This window comes from Emys orbicularis, chromosome 12, assembly GCF_028017835.1.
Source record: "Emys orbicularis isolate rEmyOrb1 chromosome 12, rEmyOrb1.hap1, whole genome shotgun sequence".
NCBI lineage: Eukaryota > Metazoa > Chordata > Testudines > Emydidae > Emys > Emys orbicularis.
Genome location: NC_088694.1, coordinates 36,666,068 through 36,687,573, shown reverse-complemented (window position 1 = coordinate 36,687,573; position 21,506 = coordinate 36,666,068). Strand labels below are relative to the sequence as shown.

The 21,506-nt window shown below is 44.6% G+C and overlaps 1 protein-coding gene across 1 annotated transcript; it reads right to left on the bottom strand.

Moving 5' to 3' along the window:
- Positions 1-11,509: 11,509 nt before the first annotated feature.
- Positions 11,510-12,460, bottom strand: LOC135886098 (olfactory receptor 14A16-like). The gene has a single exon (XM_065413978.1). It carries the CDS (start codon positions 12,458-12,460, stop codon positions 11,510-11,512), a length of 951 nt encoding a protein of 316 aa, XP_065270050.1.
- Positions 12,461-21,506: the final 9,046 nt, after the last annotated feature.

Sequence of the window (21,506 nt, the reverse complement as noted above, 5' to 3'; positions counted from 1 at the left end):
TCCCACCTTCCCTCCCTGAAAGCGCCAGCGGGCAATCACTTCGCGCGCTTTTCTGGTGAGTGACAGCGCGGATGCCACAGCACTGCGAGCATGGAGCCCGCTGCGACCATCGCTGCAGTTATGGCCGTTGTCAACACCTCGCACCTTATCATCCACCTTTTTCAGAGTCGGATGCTGAGAAATCGGGCGAGGAGGCTACGGCAGCGCGGTGAGGACATTAAGTCTGAGAGGGGCACAGACCTCTCACAAAGCACGGGACCCCACGCCGTGAACATCATGGTGGCAATGGGTCATGTTGATGCTGTGGAAAGGCGATTCTGGGCCCGGGAAACAAGCACGGACTGGTGGGACCGCATAGTGCTGAAGGTCTGGGATGAATCACAGTGGCTGCAAAACTTTAGGATGCGTAAGGGAACTTTCCTGGAACTTTGTGAGTTGCTGTCCCCTGCCCTGAAGTGCAAGGACACCCGGATGCGAGCAGCCCTGACTGTCCAGAAGCGAGTGGCCATAGCCCTCTGGAAGCTTGCAACGCCAGACAGCTACCGGTCAGTCGCGAACCACTTTGGCGTGGGCAAATCTACCGTGGGGGTTGCTGTGATGCAAGTAGCCAACGCAATCGTTGAGCTACTGCTGTCAAAGGTAGTGACCCTTGGAAACGTGCAGGTCATCATAGATGGCTTTGCGGCGATGGGAGTCCCAAACTGGGACTCTCTGTGAGAGCAAGGGGGGACCTTTATGGTGGGGTGGGAGGTTCAGGCAAATAGCCTGGCTGCTGATTACGCCCAGCCAGACAGCCGTGCGATTAGAAGAGCCCAGCGCGATGCACTGTACATCCGGGAGGCTTTGAAAGCTAGGTTCCTCAGTGAGCAGGGTAACCTGTGACTATTAAGTTTGTGTAAAGAGAAGCTGAACCTGCCCCCATTTCTTTACCCACTTAATGTTGACTATCCTCTGCAGTTACATACCCCGTTCACCCCGTTCCCCCCCTTCCAACACACGTTTAAAAATAAAATAAATGGAACTTTGTTAATTAACACCGTTTTCTTTATTATGGATTTCGCGGTAAAGTGTTGAAACTGGGACGCAGACTGTGGTGGGGAGCTGGTGTAGTGATGGAAAGGACGCTTCTAAACTCGAGGAATGACAGGCTCCTGCTCCTAGAGTGGTCCGTAGTGGTGGACTGGTTGTTTTAACGGAGCCTGCCACCCCTCCTTTTCGGGACTCTGTGTGTGGGGGCTATGTGACTTTGTGGCGGGGGAGGATGGTTACAGATCCCCTGCTGTGTGGCTCTGTGATCCAGGCTAAGGACCGCTGCATAAGATCTCTAACCGCCCTCCCCCGCCACAAAGTCACATAGCCCCCCCACACAGAGAACATGAAAACCACCTCCCAGACTGACGAGGGTGCCTAGTGACTGCAATGTGTGTGTGACCTTCTGCTGAACCTGCCCCCGTGTCTGTACCCTGGTAAAGGTGACTGTCCTCTCCAATTACCAACCCCCTTCCCCCCCTTCAAACACACTCTCCTCTAAAAGAACATGACGGAAACAGTAATTAACAGAAACATATTTTTTATTAGCAACTACACAGTTAGGGGATGAAACTGGGATGGGGGCTTGGGTCAGGCAGAAAGGAAAGGACATATCAAATTTTTGGGAATGAGAGCCTTCTGGTACTTGAGCAATCTGCAGGGGTGGAGTGACAGTTTTCACGGCCCCTGCCGCCCCTCCTTCTTGGGACTTTGGGTGAGGGGGGTATGGGACTTTGTGGCGGGGGGAGGGCGGTTAGAGATAGACTGCAGAGGGGCTCTGTCCTCCTGCCTCCGGTCCTGCAGAACATCCACAAGGCGCCGGAGCGTGTCCGTTTGCTACCTCATTAGTCCAAGCAGCGTTTGAGTCGCCTGCTGGTCTTCCTGCCACCACCTCTCCTCCCGTTCGCTGTGTGCTCGCTGGTATTGTGACATGTTCTCCCTCCACTGGGTCTGCTGGGCCGCCTCAGCTCAGGAGCAGCCCGTAAGTTCTGAGAACATGTCGTCCCGTGTCCTTTTCTTTCTCCGCCTAATCTGCGCCAGCCTCTGGGAGGGGGATGCCTGGGTAGGTCGGGAGACATTCGCAGCTGTGGGATGGGAAAAGGGGAGTGAATTCCTCACAAAGATACATTTTTGTGAACAATGAACATAGTCTTTCTCTGTGAAGAAGACCATGCACAGCACCTATCACATGCGCACTCAGGACAAGGTCGAATTTTCGGCCTTCACATTCACTGCCTGGGGTTTTGCAGTGGAGATCAGACAAGCACGGACTCATCGCCCCACACAGCGATCAGATCCAAGACTTCCCAATCAGTCCATGCTGGGGCCCTCTTTCTATTCTGAGATTGCATGGTCACCTCTGCTGGAGAGCTCTGCATCGTTGCCAGTGCTGCTGAGCTCACCACGATGTCCAAACAGGAAATGAGATTCAAACTGGCCAGACAGGAAAAGGAATTCAAATTCAAATTCGGGTAGCAGGCTGACATGGTAAGCTGTAGACTTTTGGCTGCTTAAAACTTAATTTATAGCAGTGCCCTCCTTTCACGTTCAAAGCAATGCTCCTAGCGTTGGCCAGTTCCTGCTGCCGGCAATCCGGCAAGCATGAACTCTGCCCCATCCCACCCCCTCGCGGCTGTCCCTGGGAAAGATCCCTGTATGCTGCCCCTCTCCCGCCTCCACCGCCTGGCTGTAAACCGACGGTTACAGTTATGTAAAGGAACAGGCAAGCAGTCCCAATACTAACATTCCCCTAATTCAAAGCAGGTCACCATGAGCGACATCACTCTGCTGAGGATTTCTGACACAGAGAAAGACCGCCTGCTGCGTGAAAGCCAGCAAAAACCAGGGCCGTATGCTGCCATGCTCTGCAAGGCAATGATCCCAGAGTACTTGATGATAGCCTGGTGAGGAAAAGTTTCCTACCACGGAGGACGCAATAAGGCCGCTCTCCCCAGGAACCTCATGCAAAGGCTTTCCAATTACCTCCAGGAGAGCTTCCTGGAGATGTCCCATGAGGATTTCAGCTCTATCCCCGGACATATAGACCTTATTTTCCAGTATCTGCACTGGCAAGGACTAAAAAGTAGAGCACCTAGGGCAAACTAATCATGAAAAACTCATTGTTAATATTGTTAATATTCCTGTTCTGTTCAAAATAAATGTTTACATGTTTAAAACACTTACCGACTGATCCTTCCCCTGATTCAGGGTCCGGGTTAATGCCTGAGGAGGGTTGGTAGGGGATCTCCATCAGGGTGATGAAGAGATCCTGGCTGTCGGGGAAATCAGCGTTGTAAGCGCTGTCGACTGCCTCATCCTCCTCATCTCCTTCCTCATCTTCCCCGTCCGCTAACATCTCCGAGGAACCGGCCGTCGACAATATCCCATCCTCAGAGTCCACGGTCAGTGGTGGGGTAGTGGTGGCGGCCGCACCTAGAATTGAATGCAGTGCCTTGTAGAAACGGCATGTCTGGGGCTGGGACCCGGAGTGCCCGTTTGACTCTTCGGTCTTCTGGTAGCCTTGTCTCAGCTCCTTGATTTTCACGCGGCACTGCATTGAATCCCTGCTGTATCCTCTCTCCGTCATGGCTTTTGAGATCTTCTCGTAGATCTTCGCATTCCGTTTCTTGGAGCGCAGCTCCGAAAGCACGGACTCATTGCCCCACACAGCGATCAGATCCAAGACTTCCCGATCAGTCCATGCTGGGGCCCTCTTTCTATTCTGAGATTGCATGGTCACCTCTGCTGGAGAGCTCTGCATCGTTGCCAGTGCTGCTGAGCTCGCCACGATGTCCAAACAGGAAATGAGATTCAAACTGGCCAGACAGGAAAAGGAATTCAAATTTTCCCGGGGCTTTTCCTGTGTGGCTGGTTAGAGCATCCGAGCTCGGACTGCTGTCCAGAGCGTCAACAGAGTGGTGCACTGTGGGATAGCTCCCGGAGCTATTAGCGTTGAATTCCATCCACACCTACCCTAATTCAACATGGCCATGTCGAATTTAGCGCTACTCCCCTCGTCGGGGAGGAGTACCGAAATCGAATTAAAGAGACCTCTATGTCGAAATAAATAGCTTCGTTGTGTGGACGGGTGCAGGGTTAATTCGATTTAACGCTGCTAAATTCGACATAACCTCCTAGTGTAGACCAGGCCTAAGGAAAAAATAGAATATCAGGGTTGGAAGGGACCTCAGGAGGTCATCTAGTCCACCCCCCTGCTCAAAGCAGGGCCACTCCCCAGACAGATTTTTGCCCCAAATGGTTCTCTCAAGGATTGAACTCACAACCCTGGATTTAACAGGCCAATGCTTCAGCCACTGAGCTATCCCTCCCTCTAAGCTGATGGTGAGAGGTAGATATGTGGGAGGGTAGGGATAGGGTCCAGAGTGACCTAGATAAATTGGAGGATTGGCCCAAAAGAAATCTGATGAAGTTCAACAAGGACAAGTGAAGAGTCCTGCACTTAGGACAGAAGAATCCCTTGCACTGCTAGAGGCTGGGGACCAACTGGCTAAGCAGCAGTTCTGCAGAAAAGGACCTGGGGATTATAGGGATTAAGAAGCTTGATATGAGTCAGCAGTGTGCCCTTGTTGTCAAGAAGGCTAACGGCATATTGGCCTAAATTAGTAGGAGCATTGCCAGCAGATCAAGGGAAGTGATTATTCCTCTCTATTCGGCACTGGTGAGGCCACTTCTGGAGTATTGCATCCAGTTTTGGTGCCCCCACTGCAGAAAGGATGTGGACAAATTGGAGAGATTCCAGCGGAGGGCAACGAAAGTGATCAGGGGGCTGGGGCACATGACTTACGAGGAGAGGATGAGGGAACTGGATGGTGTTTAGTCTGCAGAAGAGAAGAGTAAGAGGGGATTTGATAGCAGCCTTCAATTATATGAAGGGGGGGTCCAAAGAGGATGGAGCTTGGCTGTTCTCAGTGGTGGCAGATGACAGAACAAGAAGCAATGGTCTCAAGTTGCAGTGGGGGATGGGAATGGGTTACCTAGGGAGGTGGTGGAATCTCCATCCTTAGAGGTTTTTAAGGCCCAGCTTGACAAAGCCCTGGCTGGGATGATTTAGTTGTTGCTGGTTCTACTTTGAGCAGGAGGTCGGACTAGATGACCTCCTGAGGTCTCTTCCAATGCTAATCTTCTATGATTCTATGAAAGCATATTTTTTAGATTCCTAATGATTTAAATTTTCACAATTGAATGAAATTATGGGTTTCAAGTATTTGTATCAATTTAAATTTTCACAGTGATAGGAAAATTTTGGGGAGGTGTCAGACAGTAGATGCTGAGATTCAAAAAGTTAACGCTTTACAACTGTTACAACACAAATTGTTAACATCACCTGTCAAAAGAAACACAGCAAATAGCCTTCAATCTAACTCAGATAAGTTCTCCAGCAGCATTTGCCTATTTGTACATATTGCTTATTATCGATGGAAATATTTGTTTTTGGTTTGTGTGTGTGCGGCGAAATTGATGTTTACCAACATTTAACCCATAAAAATCTAATCTTTCCAAGCATGAACAAAGCCAGTGAGCTCTGAATGCACGGGCCTGGAATGTTAAAATGCCATTTCTTCCTGTAGAGAGGGAATGTGTCTCTTTGACAGGAACTCAGCACTCGTCAATGTATTCACTTTGCAGGGCAGAATGCATGTTGTTTCTATAGGAAAGATTTTTCAAAGGCCGATATGGAGGTTAGATGCCCAATTCACATTGAATTTCTGTGGGACCTGGGTGCCTAATGCCATTTTGTGCCTTTGAAATTCTCTTTCTAGAACTACGTGAAGTGAAATAATGAATCATCCCTTAAAAACATAACACTTAGGAAACTTGCTTACCAGTCATATTAATCTCCCAAGAAGTTATTTTTGCTGGTACTTGTAAAGTTGTGTCAGGATCTGACATTCCGGGGTGCAATCCAGACCAGAGAGGGGCTGTGTTACCTGTACCCTGCAACCTGGGTACCTCACAATGCTTCACTGCTGTAGCTCCCATGAGGGCTACTCACAAACAGCTTGCCAGCCTTCAGGTCACACCCCGAGAGTCTTGTATAGCCAGAGCCCTGGTCCAGCAACTCTGACCCCAGCAGCCTGTCAGCAAACACCAGCCACACTCTGGCTTCCAGCCACCTTGGTTCCTCTTTGCAGGGTGACCCCAACACACCCCAAGACTTGAATTCCCCGCTTCCAAAAAACATGTGTGTTCTGCACTATCCAGCCCCCTCTTGGACAACCCAGATATATTAGGTCTGTGGTTCCTCTAAGGGGATCAATATAGAATAGCCGGCTTCCTTAAATGAAGTTACCCAAACAATTCACAACACTGGATTAGTTTTAATTATAAAATAAAAGACCTTTATTTAACTACAAGGAGTTAGATTTTAAGAGAGTACAAGCATAAGGCATTAAAGTCAGAAATGGTTACAAGAGAAATAAATATAAAATGCTTCCAAATACTAAAACATAAGCTAGATTTGGTTGAAGGTAAAATTCTTATCCCATGCTTCCATCTTCAGGTCAGGAACTGCTCCCAAAGTCAAATGGACTGGTTTCTTTTGTCTTCTTAGGTGAAAGAACAAGAGATGGATAGGGAGAGGTAACTTGTGGTGTTTTGCTCCTCATATTTTTTATAGTGCAGTCACCCTTTGAAATGCACTTTCCTGAGGGTTACCTCTAGATAAAATTAATTTCCACTGTGAGGTTGGAGTCAAGGACTCTGGTGGTGAAAGAAGTGTCATGCTGTTGTTTGCTAAGCTGTAGATCTGTTTGTTCCTGCCCGCTTCCTTACCAAAGAACGACCACTTGACAGGTGATGGCCCATCTGCTTGGATGACACTTTGTCTTTAAGAAACAGTTTTACTCATGCCCAGGCATGTCTGGTAAACACACTTCAGTCATGATTTCAGCTTATGTTCATAACTTTATATATAATGTTGCTACACAAATTTATCCATATAATTATTCACCAGTGAGTTATTAGTTTTCAGAGGATACCATAAGAGGCATATATAGTACAAAGATTATTACAATGGTGTGTAGGATGTGAATACAGGGGTGCATTCTGTGAGACAGGGCTATCACTGTAGCCAACCCCAAGTACTCAAAAAGCACGTGTCAGGCTGTGGAAAATCCTGAGTTTGGCTTAAAAATGATGAGATTTTTAAAATGATAAATTTGGGTTGCTTTTTTTAAATTTACCTGCTGGTTTTGGAGTGTTTAGGATTCGCTTTATCAAGCTTTTCTCCAAAACCATGAAGGCCAGAAACTTACTTTTTTATTAAAGGAAAGTTGAGGCTCTCAGGTAATAACCCAATTCCAAGCAGACGGGTTTTAAGAAATGTTAGGGCAGTTATTCCTTCACTCGCTCACTTCCCTGGTCCTTCTCGCATGAACAGAGAGCAACAATACCCAAAGTCCGAAGGTGCAAACAATTCAATGTTTATTGGGGTGAATTTCCTTCCTTAGTGTCCACCTTCCCAGCTCTGACACCACAGAGCCTTGCCTGTGTCCCTGTTCCCATTCCCCCCTTAGCGAAACATAATTCCAATTCCTCCACCCCCATCCCACCCCCTTACTTCCTGATTGACTGCAGACTATATAGTAAAACTTGAGTTCTGCTTAGCTATACCTTAACCAATCATTTTACTGAATTTAACTAACCAATCCTAACATATTGTAACATGATTATCTAACCAATTATATCCCACCACCTTAATTAGTTTACACTCAGCAAAATTAATTATACAGCAGACAGAAACAATCACAGAACCAGACAGAGATTATACAGACAAACAATAGGGAAATGGAGATTACAGTGATAGAACATCAAAGCAATGAGGATTTCACATCCCAGCTATTGATAAGTCTTGCCAGACAGGATGCTATCAAACTAAGTTTCCTTTTACATCTTCTAGGCTCTTCTCTTTCTCTGGAGGTGATAGGCATTATCAGGACAGGATTGCATTTCTAACAGCCCAATAGCACTTTATTTCAATCTGACTAGTTTTGAATGTAAGGATGTGACCGTACGCTGCCCAGTTTATGGCTGCCTCTGCTGCTTAGCCAAAGGCATTAGCCTAAGAACAAGGCCTCAGACTGTCACAGTGAGAGAAGACCCTTACACAGATTCTTTCTTTTATACCTCTATAACTAGCTAAATGATAAAAATATCCCTAAATTCTTTAAGTATAGGCCTTTACAGACAGGCCTGAATATCTATATCCTAACAAGAAAAAACACCAAATATCACAAGACTCACACACAATAAGATCTAAGGAGTTAGCAATAACCTACTATTCCAGGAGTGGGCAATGTCACTCGCCTTATACCAATGTTTCACCACTGTCACCCTAATGCAACACGCTTCTATGTATGAGCAAACACCTCCTCCGGTGGAATTCACTGTTGAAATGTCCAAGGTCAATGCACCATTTCAGCACTTTCACATGGAAATCATGAAATTAAAGTTGAAGTGGTATTGAAGTGATATTTATGCCTTGTGTTTTACCTCTGCACATGGGTGAATTTCACCATTAACTTGCAGTCAATAGCATTGTAACTGATGTCAGTTATTTTAATCACCGTGTCAAAAAGGGTGATTTGGAAATATTCTTAGATAAAATATTAATTTGATACATTCAGCGTCTCTTCTCTGAATTAGAAGACCCATAACCCTGGTCAAAAAAGGGGTAATATTTTAAATGAAAATATTCATCAAAATAATTGTCCCGTTCTCATTTAAAAATCTTGAAATTCAAAATGTTTCAAATAGTTCTTCTCATACCTAAAAGGGGCACTCTCCAGGAAAAATGAATGCAGATCCTAACTCCCCTCTCACTCACGCAGGCACAAACCAGGAGTAATGGCACTGAAGTGTAAATCAGGAGTAACACAGCTGAAATAACTTGAGTGAAATGAGAGGGAGACTAGGCCCATCATCGGAATGAGAGGTTGGAGACCTCAAAGTCATTCCAACATGAGAACAGTTTTATTCCATGTAGGATCATTCAAATAGAGTCCAATCCAACTGTACTAGAATATCAAAGTGAGGAATTCAATTATTTTGGTAAAAATGTCCTCCCAAATAGTTTGCCCAGAGCCTCCTTTAGCTCCTTGTTTCTCGGGCTGTACGTGATGGGGTTAATTATTGGTGGTTCCACAGAACAGAGAACTGCAGCCAGCAGGTCCTGATGCAAGGAAGAAGCAGACCTTGGTTGTGTGTATGTAAATGTCGTGGCGCCAAGGAACAAACTGAACACAATGAGGTGGGGCAGGGAGGTGGAGAAGACTTTTTGCCTACCCTGTCTAGAAGGGATTCTCAGCACAGCGGAGAGGATGTGACTGTAGGAAAAAACTGTTAAAGCAAAGTGGCTCATACATATAATTGCTGCTCGGGCAATCATCAAAATATCTTTAGCGTCTATATCTGCGCAAGAGATCTTTAGCAGCTGGGGGGATATTGCAAAAGAACTGGTCAATAATATTGGATCTGCGGAAGAACAATGTAAAGGCCTGGTGTGTAACAATGAGTAGACAATATTGCTGAGCCACCAGCCATGAACTCTGGGCACATGAACCCTTGTGCATGATCACCCTGTAATGAGGAGGTTGGTAGATTGCAACATAATTGTCAGACGCCATCACTGTGAGAAAGCCCAGCTCTGCAGCTGCCAAGGTGGGAACCAGAAAGACTTGAACAACACATCCAGGAATGAGTCTGGTATTGGTTAGGAATGTCCACAAAATGGTCTGCCCTGAACCACCCAGCCCTCTTGTGGAGCATTCGGAGGAGTAATCAGGTTTGTTGCGCCTTTAAAGAGACAAAACCACAGCAGCTTGTTGATTTAACTGGAGTTGATAGTCACTTCAAGTCAAACCCAGCACTGGGTTGGTTTAGAATAAAAGTAAATCAAGTTTATTTAATCAAAAAGAGAGAGAGGTTTTAGATGAGTTCAAGTGTAAGGGATAGAGTCAGAAAGTGTTACAAGCAGATACAAGTGAAATAGTGATTAAGGTTTAACAAAATGACAGTATTGGCTCAAGGTCAGAGACTTATCACTGTAGTAAGATGAGGCCCTGAAACATAAACCCTTATCAGAGGCCCAGTATGAGGCCTGAGGCCTGAACTAAAGTAATCGTCAAGACTTTGCTAACATAAAGCAAAGTTAGGCTGTGAGCCAGAGGCAGGCCCTGCTCACAGAAGCTGGCAAGGAAAGGGCTGATGCTGCAAAAAGAAATACCTAAAAGGTACTGGACACCAGATATCAGAACATTTGCATACTTGTACATTCCACACACAACAAGGAACAAGCTGACCCATCCTAATGACAGGGCCAAAAGGGTAATATGATGGATAGAGTTGTTTTGTTCAAACCAACATGTACAAGATGAGAGGCTGCACCTTACTACGTAGAGGGGTTGTACCTTGCTACGTAGAGGGGTTGCACCACAATACGTCAGGAGTGATGTGTAACTTGTTTGTACCTGTGTATAAGAATGCATCCCTGGGGCGGTGTCTTTGTCCAGCCTAGGGGGCAGTGGAAAGTCCCGCCACTGACTGAGCTGAGTCCATTGCCAGGGGGCACATATTCGTAGTATGTCCTGTAGAGTAAAGTCTAGAGGGAACTATTACTGTGCTTTGTTTGACAATAAACCTGGCCGACGTGCCTTCGTACCTTACTAGAGTCTGTGGTAATTGGGGGTTCTTTCGGGGTCTGGTGTGTCAGCTCTCTGCGCAGAGCTGGGGCAGCACACAGAGGGAACACACGCACGCAGCCGATTGATATCAACATTGAACAAAGCAGAGCACCACACCGAGAGCGTCTGACAACAATCACACCTCCTTCCAGCAAGACGGCTGACCAACCCCTTGGTCAGGATCTCCCACAAAGTCCAAAGTGCTCAAACCCTTTGTAAGAAATGTCCATCCACATCAAGGTTCAAATTCCTAACATGTCCAACTACCACTGGGTTAGGATTCAAGCTGTTGGTCCATTCCCTGTTCTAGAGTTAGATCCCCAGCTGGCATCAAGTGATGCAATTCAATTGAAGTAAATGGGGCCACATTATCAGATGGTGTAAACTGATGTAACTCCATTGAACTTAATGGGCCACATCCCAGCTAATGTGAATCAACCATAGCTACACTGGACTTAATGTGGCCAGACCCTCAGTTGGTGTAAATTGGCCTAGCTCCATTTCTGTCAATGGCATAGAATCCCAGCTAGTGTAAATCAGGATTGCTCCAGGAGCCTACTAAGCTACATCAATTTGGCCACTACAGGTGTAATATTAATTAGCTAGGCTAATGAACATTCAATTGTCCATTGATAGCCATAAGCTCCAGAATTGTCTTTTACAGATGGTTTATTTGTTGTCATTTTTTCCCTTTTATTTTTATTAAAACTTGCACATATAAATGTTGAAACCCATAACAATGTAGATGTCAGGAAAGACAACACACAGTTCTCTGAATGTTAAATCCATCTTATGCATATTAGACCAGGCTGGTGAGCAATTAACATTTTCCTGAGCGCACCCCTTATCTCATTGTTTCTCAGGCTGTAGATTATTGGGTTCATGGTTGGTGGCACAACGGAATAGAAAACGGCCACTACCAGGTCCAAAGCTTTTGAAGACTTTGATCTGGGTCCCATGTACGTTAATGTTGAAGTGCCAAGAAACAAACAGAAAACAATCAAGTGGGGCAGGCAGGTGGAGAAGGCTTTGTACCTGCCCTGGTTGGAGGGGATTCTCATCACCATGAAGAAGATGTGAATGTAGGACACAAATATAAATACAAAACAGGAAACAGCTGCAACAGAACCAAGAACAAGCATTACTATATCATTAACACGTGTATCCCCACAGGAAAGCTTTAGTAGCTGTGGGATATTACAGAAGAACTGGCCAACCATGTTGGAGCGGCAGAAGCGTAACCTAAATGTGTTACCTGTGTGTATCACGGCACACACCATGCTGCTGAGCCAGGCCCCAGCTGCCATCTGGGCACACCTGCCCCTGTTCATTAACATCCCATAATGGAGGGGATGGCAAATTGCAACATAGCGATCGTATGCCATCACCGTGAGTAATGCTAGCTCTGTAATGGCAAAGGTGACAACCAAGAAGAGTTGGGTGACACAGCCTGAGAAAGAAATTGTTCTGCTGTCCATGAGAGAGTTGGCCATGGATTTGGGGACAGTCACAGAGATGTAGCACAGGTCTAGGAAGGATAAGTTGACCAGGAAGAAGTACATGGGGGTGTGAAGTTGTCGGTCAAAGGCTACGACTATGATGATAAGGAGGTTCCCTATCAAGGCTGCCAGGTAGACCACTAGAAACGCTGTGAAGTGTAGAATCTGCAGCTCCCAAATGTCAGAGAATCCCAGGAGAAGGAACTCCAGCATGGAGGTTTGGTTGTTCATAACCTGCTTCAGACACACTCTGGGGAATAAGACAAGGGGAACAGTCAGCAAAATGGTGCCAAAAGGAGGAAGGGAGAAAGAGACAGACTACCATCATCCTTCAAAAACAGCTATTGGAGCTACTTAAAATGAGCCATGACCCCATTCTGTTAGGCTGTGTGGATAAAAGCTTATTATTTGAGTCACTGGGCCCCAGAGAGAAAATTACTCTATAGCCTGGTCAGTAGGGCTCTCATATGGGAGACAAGGATGCCAATGACTCCTTAATTATTTAATACAGAGCGAACCCCTTCCCCACCCCAGGAGAATGTCCCATGCTCCTGGGAAGTGGAGTACCCATCTTCAAATCCTTTCTCCTCCTCAGCGGGGAATTGAATTGAGGTGTCCCACATCTCAGGTGGGTACACTAACCATTGGGCTAAAGATTATGGGGGACATCTGCCCCCTCCCCTACACAGCCATGTCATGTGATTTTGCGTGCCGGCCCATTCTGGTAAGTGGCCTCTGAACACACCTGCCAGTTCAGGCCCTGCAGTTGAATAAGGCAAGGGAACATCTATCTTCCCCTTGTTTGTGGATTTCTCTGGGCTTAGCTATCCACATGCCTAAAGCGAGGCTGTGGTGCTCATGCCCAGAGACAGAAATGTAGCACGTAAGAAATGTTTACATCAAAAGAAAGGAGGTGCAGAGCGAATTTAGGTGCCTACAGGGTAAGGTAGCAGCTGAGCAGTAAATACTAGTGGTGCGTATATCTGGGAGTTAGGTGCCTAAAGTGGTAGTGACACACCTAAGTCCCTTGGAGAATTTAGCCCGAGGTAGCACCCAAAAGCAGTTCTGCCTGTCTCTATTCATAAGACCATAAGAGTTGCCATACTGGATCATACCAATGGTTCATCTAGTGTAGTATCCTGTCTTTGACAGTGAGCAGTACCAGACCTTCAAGTGCAAGGTACAGAACAGCGCAATTTTGGAGAGATCCTCCCCTAGCTTCTGGCAGTCAGGTTTTGGGTTTCCCCAGGCATGGGATTGCATCCCCTGACCCTCCTGGCTAATAGTCTTTGATGGTTTTATCCTCCATGAACTTATCTAGTTCTTTTTTGAACCCAGTTATACTTTTGGCCATCAAAACATCCCATGGCAATGAGTTCCACAGATTAATTTTGCATTGTGTGAAAAAGTACTTCCTCTTGTTTGTATTACACCTGCTGTCTAATAATTTCATCAGGTGACCCCTGGTTTTTGTGTTGTGAGAAAGGGTAAATAGCATTTCTCTATTCACCTTTTTTCACACCAGTCATGATTTTATAGACCTGTATCACATCCCCCCCATAGTCATCTCTTTTCTAAACTGAACAGCCCTAATCTTTTTAGTTTCCACTCATATGGAAGCCGTTCCATAGCTATACCAGCTTGTACTCACTGGCTTTCTCAATTAATGTGGATTATTTATATTTCTGTTGGCCCAAAATAGTCAACACAGCTACAAGAGGGTAGACTGGCTCTGTTTCTGGCTCATTATTCATCACTTCTGTTTTGAATTAAGGTAATTTTATTTATTTTCTTTTTATTTGTGTTTAGAATAATAAAAAATGCCTGTCAGAGACTCCAGGTGCCCCTATATAATTAATAACACAATGAAAGCCCAGCAACATTAAGTAATCATTGTAGCTGGAACTCGGCCAGCCAGATATCTACAAAATCTCCTTTTCCTCCCCTTCCACTCTTTCAGCATTGACTCTATTAAAGATTTGGAGGCTGTGGTGGCTAATCAGCTGAACATGAGCTCCGAGTGTGACACTAACGTGATCCACAGATGCATAAACAGGGAAATTTTGAGTAGGAGTAGACAGATTATATTACCTCTGTATTTGGCATTGGGTGCGACCACTGCTGGAATATTGTGTCCAGTGGATGTCCACAATTCAAAAAGGATGTTGTTAAATTGGAGAGGTGTCAGAGAAGAGCCACGAGAATGATTAAAAGAGTAGAAAATATGTCTAAAAATCATGGTCTTAGTAAAGACACTGGATTTATGGTTTGCTACAACAATCTATAACCCTCTAATCCCCTTTTTTGCGCCATGACTACAAGGGTGTTAATGGGTCACTTCACCTTGATTGGTCCCTTAGAATATGTGCTAACTATTTATGATAAGCTATCTGTTCCATGCTGTGAAACTGTGAGTACCTTTCCCAGAGGTGAGGAAGAGCTCTGTGCCACTCGTCTCTCTCACCAACAGAAGTTTAGTCCCATAAAAACATTATCTCACCCACCTTGTCTCTCTAATACCACACTACAGTTAATATACCCAATAATGATATAAGCCTTTTTTCACAATTGGAGACATGGGGAACCAATATTTGATAATGGGCTTTTCAATAGCAGACAAAGGTATAGCAAAATGCAATGTTTGAAAGTTGAAGCAAGACAAATTCAGACTGGAAATGAGGCATACATTTTTAACAGCGAGAGTGATTAACCATTGGATCAATTTACCAAAGGTTGGGGTGGATTCTCCCTTACTAGCCATTTTTAAATCAAGACTGGATTCCCCCCACCACCACCAAAGTAGAGCATACTTCAAACTTGAATTGTTTTGGGGAATTTCTCTTGCTGTATTATACAATAGGTCAGAGCAGATGATCACAATACTCCCTTCTGGCCTTAGCACCTATGAATCATTATGGGAAGCAAGCCATTAGACCTCTTCGAAGGTATGTCTATACTACCCGCCGGATCGATGGGCAGCGATCAATCCAGCGGGGGTCGATTTAGTGCGTCTAGTCTAGACCTGATAAATCAACCCCCGAGTGCTCTCCCGTCGACTCCTGTACTCCACCGCTGCGAGAGGCACAGGCAGAGTCTACAGGGAAGCAGCAGCAGTCGACTCACCACAGTAAAGACACCGCGGTGAGTAGGTCTAAGTACGTCAACTTCAGCTATGTTATTCACGTAGCTGAAGTTGCATAGCTTAGATAGTTCCCACCCCTCCACCCAGTGTAGACCAGGCCCAAGAGCCTTGTCAAACAGATCTGCATGGCCAGATCAGGCTGTTTCAGATCAAGTGGGGAAGCAAGTTCCAGCCCCCCAGAGCCATCACAGAGGAGATCCTCCCAGCTATACTAAGGGGGAGCCAGCTTAGGAGTCCCTACTGACTACAGATGGATGAATTGTTTCAGATAAACCAAATGCAGATATGGGTCAACTGAAATATTTCCCCAATTCATGTTTGAAGGGTTAAAATCCATGTGCATTTTATATAACAACCTGGTATATGGATTGTGCCAGCTCTGTTTCAGACCCAAAGTCCAGAGTATGGTCAAGAGACCAGAGGCCTAGCAAATAGTGATCAGCTAAGAGAAAGCTGGGGCAAAAAGAAAACCTTGCTTGCTAAGATAGGCCTGGTCAGCAAATTGCCAGGTGTTGGAGCTAAGAACTAAATAATTGTGTCTTATTCAGAGTTGCAGATTGAACAAAGAATCCCCGTTCCTATTGTGTTTGTTTCTTCTGTAGGGAGTCGTTCTTCCCACTGATCCAACCTTGAGTTTATGAAAAGTTGGCACATGTCAGTATAAAATATGGCATCCTTCCACCTCCCCTTCCCAGGGACCAATGTCTTGCCTTAAGACACACAGAAGACAATCTTTATTGCCATATACTTTCACTGTTTCTTTGCTTTAACCCCTAGGAATGTACCTGTTGGACAATCAGAGGAGTTGCTCCATTCCTATGGACCCCAAATCAGAATTCAACATATATATTTTATACTAATAACATTTTATCAAAGTATTAATTAAATGTTAACTTGCTAACTTGAGACCATGGGCAGAGACATTATGTAACCTGTTAACCATTGGCTACTGTGCTATCTTGTCTTGCTGCAAAACCTATCCCGGGGTGTGGAACTGCCTACCCCATTACTTTCCTCCGCCCATGGAAAATCTATATATTCCATTGTAATCAATTCATTGACAGTGTCTCTGAGCCTAATAAACCAGGTGACACTCCGCCAGCGCTGTGTGTAATAAACTCCTATGCTTAACCTCTACACGGTGTGGATTTATGTCCTTCAATGTTGAATTTGCTGAATTGTTTTGAGTGAAAAGATTATATAAAACCCGCTCAAAAATCAAAATGATATTTTTGAAATAAAACATTTAGATTTTTCAATTTGAAATTACTTTTCCTATCAAATTTTACTTCAATTTTATTTAAAAATATGTTTAAAAGTACTCAAAAACCAAAACATTGTTTCTCTATTCTAGTCTACATTGTTTTCTTATACTTCATTCATCACTGTAGTATCTGAGCACTTTGTTTTAGTTCGAACAAAAGATGTTGTTCCCAAAATATTGTATTTTTTCTTTTGTTTTTTGTTTATTACTTTTGTGTTCTACCAAAAATAATTTAAAAAACATCTATTTAAGGTCAACCCGAAAGGATTTTTTTGGATTTTTGGTTCAGCCAGCAAACTAAAAAATGACTTATTTGAACAGCTCTGCTGCTGACTACAGCGATGGCAGCATGGCACAAGGAGAAAGACAATCTCTCAGATAAGCCAGACCCAGCAATTTATGGGTCAGGTGTAAACTCCATCCAGAGAATGGCAGGCAGCCAGTGTCAATTTCATTGCACTGGTGCTATATGCTCTCAGCCAGATGCACTGTTCACTAAGTTAGCCACTATATTCTGCACCAGTTTTTGCCTCTGAATGATTTAAAGTTGAGCTCCATGGAGAGTGCATTGCAGTGGTCTAGTCCTGTGGTAACAAAAGCATGGATCAGAGACAGATAAAAACTTATGAAGTATAATAATGATGATAAAAGTAACAAGAGCTGACCCAAAGTCTGCCTTCCGTTCCAACAGCATTACCTGTTGTCTTCCCATTTTGTCCTCAGTCACAAATCTGCTATCCTACTCCCTTTACTCTTTGCTCTCAGTGGCACCTAAGTGACATCTGTTAAAAATTGCTGGCTAGTGACCTGAAACCTGAGGGACAAAACAGACGAGGAAGTGTGAAAACTGCTGAAATGACAGCTCAGTAGGATTGTAACTGTGTTAACTGAAATTGGTTTGACCTGGGTTTAGCTTGAACTGGTTTTAACAAAGAATATGAGTTGGTCCTTCACAGAATTAGTCAGTATATTATGGAACATTCTTAGATAAAACAGATCCAAACAAACCTTTTCCCTCCCAAAAAAGAGTCTTGTTTAAAGACCCACATTGTTTCTGAGAAACATAATGGTAAGTGAGACAGTCGAAATGAGATAAGAACCGGTTTTGAGGCAGACGGAGGCAGAAGTCTCCTGGAAAGGAGACAGATAGAGAAAATAAAAGGAAATAGAATGTGAGTGAGAGTTTGAGCTTGAAAGGAAGAGCTTGAAAGGAAGAGGTGTAAAAATAATATTGAGGGAGAAAGTGAGGCTGGAATTTGTAAGTGTTTCTAAGACCTTGCTCATCAGCAGTAGAGGACTTACAACTCTAATGAGAGTCAGAATTACTCCTAGGGCAGAGAAAGGCATCCATGTATCTTAAGAGGATAATAAAGGACACATGAGCGGCTACCAATTCCTATAGAGTCCAGGGATGAAATTTTGGCCTCTGACAAGTCAATGACAAAACTCCCATTGACTTCAATAGAAACAAGTTAATCCAAACCACACAACTGAAGGATCCTGTTCTACATCTCCAGCCAGTTATGCTCCAGCTATCCCACACTCCTTGGGTATTATCAGCTTACCTGGAGTAACATCTGCTTTACCCCTTAATATCCAGCTAAGAATCCTTTCAGATACACAGATTCCAAAGCTATTATTGGAAAGCCCCTGCAGCCTGCAGGGAAAAGACAGAGTAACTTTTAGATGTCAGCATCTCACTTGAGTGACATTATAAGTCACTTTGTCCTAAACTGAGCCTGTTTTTTCTGTAACTGACAATGAAGACTAATAAATGACTGGACTATGAAATGCTCTGGAATCTGAATTGTCGTTGATTTTGCAGGGCAATGCTTGGAAGTACAGAACTTCATAACCTGTCTTTTCTGATTGTTTGCTTGGAATAGGTAGCAGTGAAAGCAGAATTTTTCTTACTGCATGTCTGGAGTGCTGAATACTGAATGATAGTTTGCTTTCCAAAAAGCTACAGAAACACTTTGGGCAGTGCTGATTTTAAGGGCTTGTCTACACTTGGACATCCAGGAAAATTAATCCAAATTAACTAACATCAGTTTGAAGTGGATTCGTTAAACTGCACTAAATCTGTGTGTAGACGCTGTTATTCAGAATTAAAGCAGCCTAATTCAGTGTATCTTAAGTCACATTGGAAGTCAATTAAAATAAACTGAATTAAGGCTATTCAATTGTGAATGAGGATATTTGCACAGGAATTTAATGTGGTATAACAAGTTCACATCAAATTCCCTCCTTTAGTCAATTTGGGTTAATTTTCCTGGATGTCCTGTGCAGACAAACCCAAAGCAAAGCAATCCAGTGCCCCCACACCACATTTGGGGTACTGGTGGCAAGGGGCCTTTTTCCTATCCTGGAGAGGCAGGAGCAGTGGCATGGAGTCCCACCCAAGAATGGCAGCAGAGACACTTCAGTATTACCTAGGTAGATGAGGTGTCTCTGGTTGGGCTACAGGGCACATCAACTGTGGATGTCTGAGAAATGGAAGTCTTATAGCACCAGGGCTACCGAGATCCTTTCTCAGCTAAAAAAACATCTCTCTGTGTTGGGGCTAGTTTCTTATCAGTGAATTAAATGGAGATTGCCTCAATTTTTTCTCCAGTCACATAATTGTTCCATTTTTGTTGGCTTTATCTGACTTCAAAGCAGTCACTTCTGGTTTGCATTTGAAAGCAGAGAGTGTGATTTCACAAACTCCTCCACGGCACTCAATGTGCAATTTACAGGCATGAAGTGGGAGATTGCCATATGTATAAATGAGGGTTTGGCACTCAACTCCCACTGACAATTTGAATGTCTCCTCTCCCTTAGAGTACATGTACATTGCAGCTGGGAGGTGTGATTCCCGGCTCTGACAAACAGACCTATTCTAGCTCTGCTGAAGTTAGTGCCTAAAAATAGCAGTGTGGCCCAAGAACAGATGTATTTTTAGGAAATAGACCTCCCAGCTGCTGTGTTAACATGCCCTAAAACTCTTCTCTCCTAGCCATGTGCCCTACCAACTGGGTCACAGTATCTTCCTTATCTGAAACAGACAAAAAAAGAATTCACTCCACTATGACTTGAGGAATCATTCAAGAATCTGGCATATATGGGCAAGAACATTGGGGAAGAGACTTTACTTGTTATTCAAATTTTGGCTACTAAATTTGCTCTTTTCAGAACCACAGCTATTAAATAAGAGCTGGACACTTACTGTGCACTTTCTTCTTCCAATTCCAAGAGGCTTATAGGTATGATGTAACCTGTATGTAGTGTAGTCAAAGTCGAGTCAGTGCCAGGATATTAGTGAGACAAGGTGGGCGAGGTAATATATTTTATTAGACCAACTTCTTATACAGCATCATCCATCCATCTAAGTAAACATGTAAATTTCCATGGATAGTTTAGATATCTATCTAATCTATCACATCTTTGTCCATAGAATCTACATGCCTTATAGCTATCTTATAGCCCTTACATCCTTTACAGAGGATGAATGTACACTTAGTCCTATTGCTCTCTTCAGATGAACGGTGTGTAGCTGACTTTGGGCTTCACAGACACAAACAGATTGGTGCTGTGGGAACATGATTTATCCAAGTCTGTTCCCTAAGGCCTTTCAGGGACTCACTCCCTGGAGCCCTGCACAGCTCAGAAGTGGAGGCCGAGAAGCAAACATCTGCTCTGCTGCTCATGAGCGTTGATGCATTTTCACCAAACTAAATCAAGAGCAAAGACCAGATGATATCAGGGCTTAGTGATCTGAGGGCAGAGCCAGGAGTTCTTGAGTTCTAATCCCAAGTGTGCAGAGAGGACGTATAACTGTTCCCTGTCCATTCTCAGTGTATGTTCCCTGTCTGGTTAATCATAGAATATCAGGGATGGAAGGGACCTCAGGAGGTCATCTAGTCCAACCCCCTGTTCAAAGCAGGACTAATCCCCAACTAAATTATCCCAGCCAGGGCTTTGTCAAGCCTAACCTTAAACACCTCTAAGGAAGGAGATTCCACCACCTCCCTAGGTAACCCATTCCAGTGCTTCACCATTCTCCTAGTGATTTTTTCCCCCTAATATCCAACCTAAACCTCCCCCACTGCAACTTGAGACCATTACTCCTTGTTCTGTCATCTGCTACCACTGAGAACAGTCTAGATCCATCTTCTTTGGAACTCCACTTCAAGTAGTTGAAAGCAGCTATCAAATCCCCCCTCATTCTTGTCTTCTGCAGACTAAATAATCCCAGTTCCCTCAGCCTTTCCTCATAAGTCATGTGTTCCAGCCCCCTAATCATTTTTATTGCCCTCCGCTGGACTCTTTCCAATTTTTCCACATTCTTCTTGTAGTGTGGGGCCCAAAACTGGACACAGGACTCCAGATGAGGCCTCACCAATGCCGAATAAAGGGGAATGATGATGTCCCTTGATCTTCCGGCAATGCTCCTCTATTGGGCAGCTAATGCCGTTAGCCTTCTTGGCAACAATGCACACCGTCGAATCATATCCAGCTTCCTGACCACTGTAACCCCTAGGTCCTTTTCTGCAGAACTGCTGCCTAGCCACCCGGTCCCTAGTCTGTAGCAGTGCATGGGATTCTTCCGTCCTAAGTGCAGGACTCTGCACTTGTCCTTGTTGAACCTCATCAGATTTCTTTTGGCCCAATCCTCTAATTTGTCTAGGTCCCTCTGGACCCTATCCCTACCTTCCAGCGTATCTACCACTCCTCCCAGTTTAGTGTCATCTGCAAACTTGCTGAGGGTGCAATCCACGCCATCCTCCAGATCATTAATGAAGATATTGAACAAAACCAGCCTCAGACCGACCCCTGGGGCACTCCGCTTGATACCGGCTGCCAACCAGACATGGAGCCATTGATCACTA

Bases quoted from the DNA above. Each gene is read 5' to 3' on its own strand.
- LOC135886098 (XM_065413978.1), bottom strand. From the start codon at position 12,460: ATGAACAACCAAACCTCCATGCTGGAGTTCCTTCTCCTGGGATTCTCT.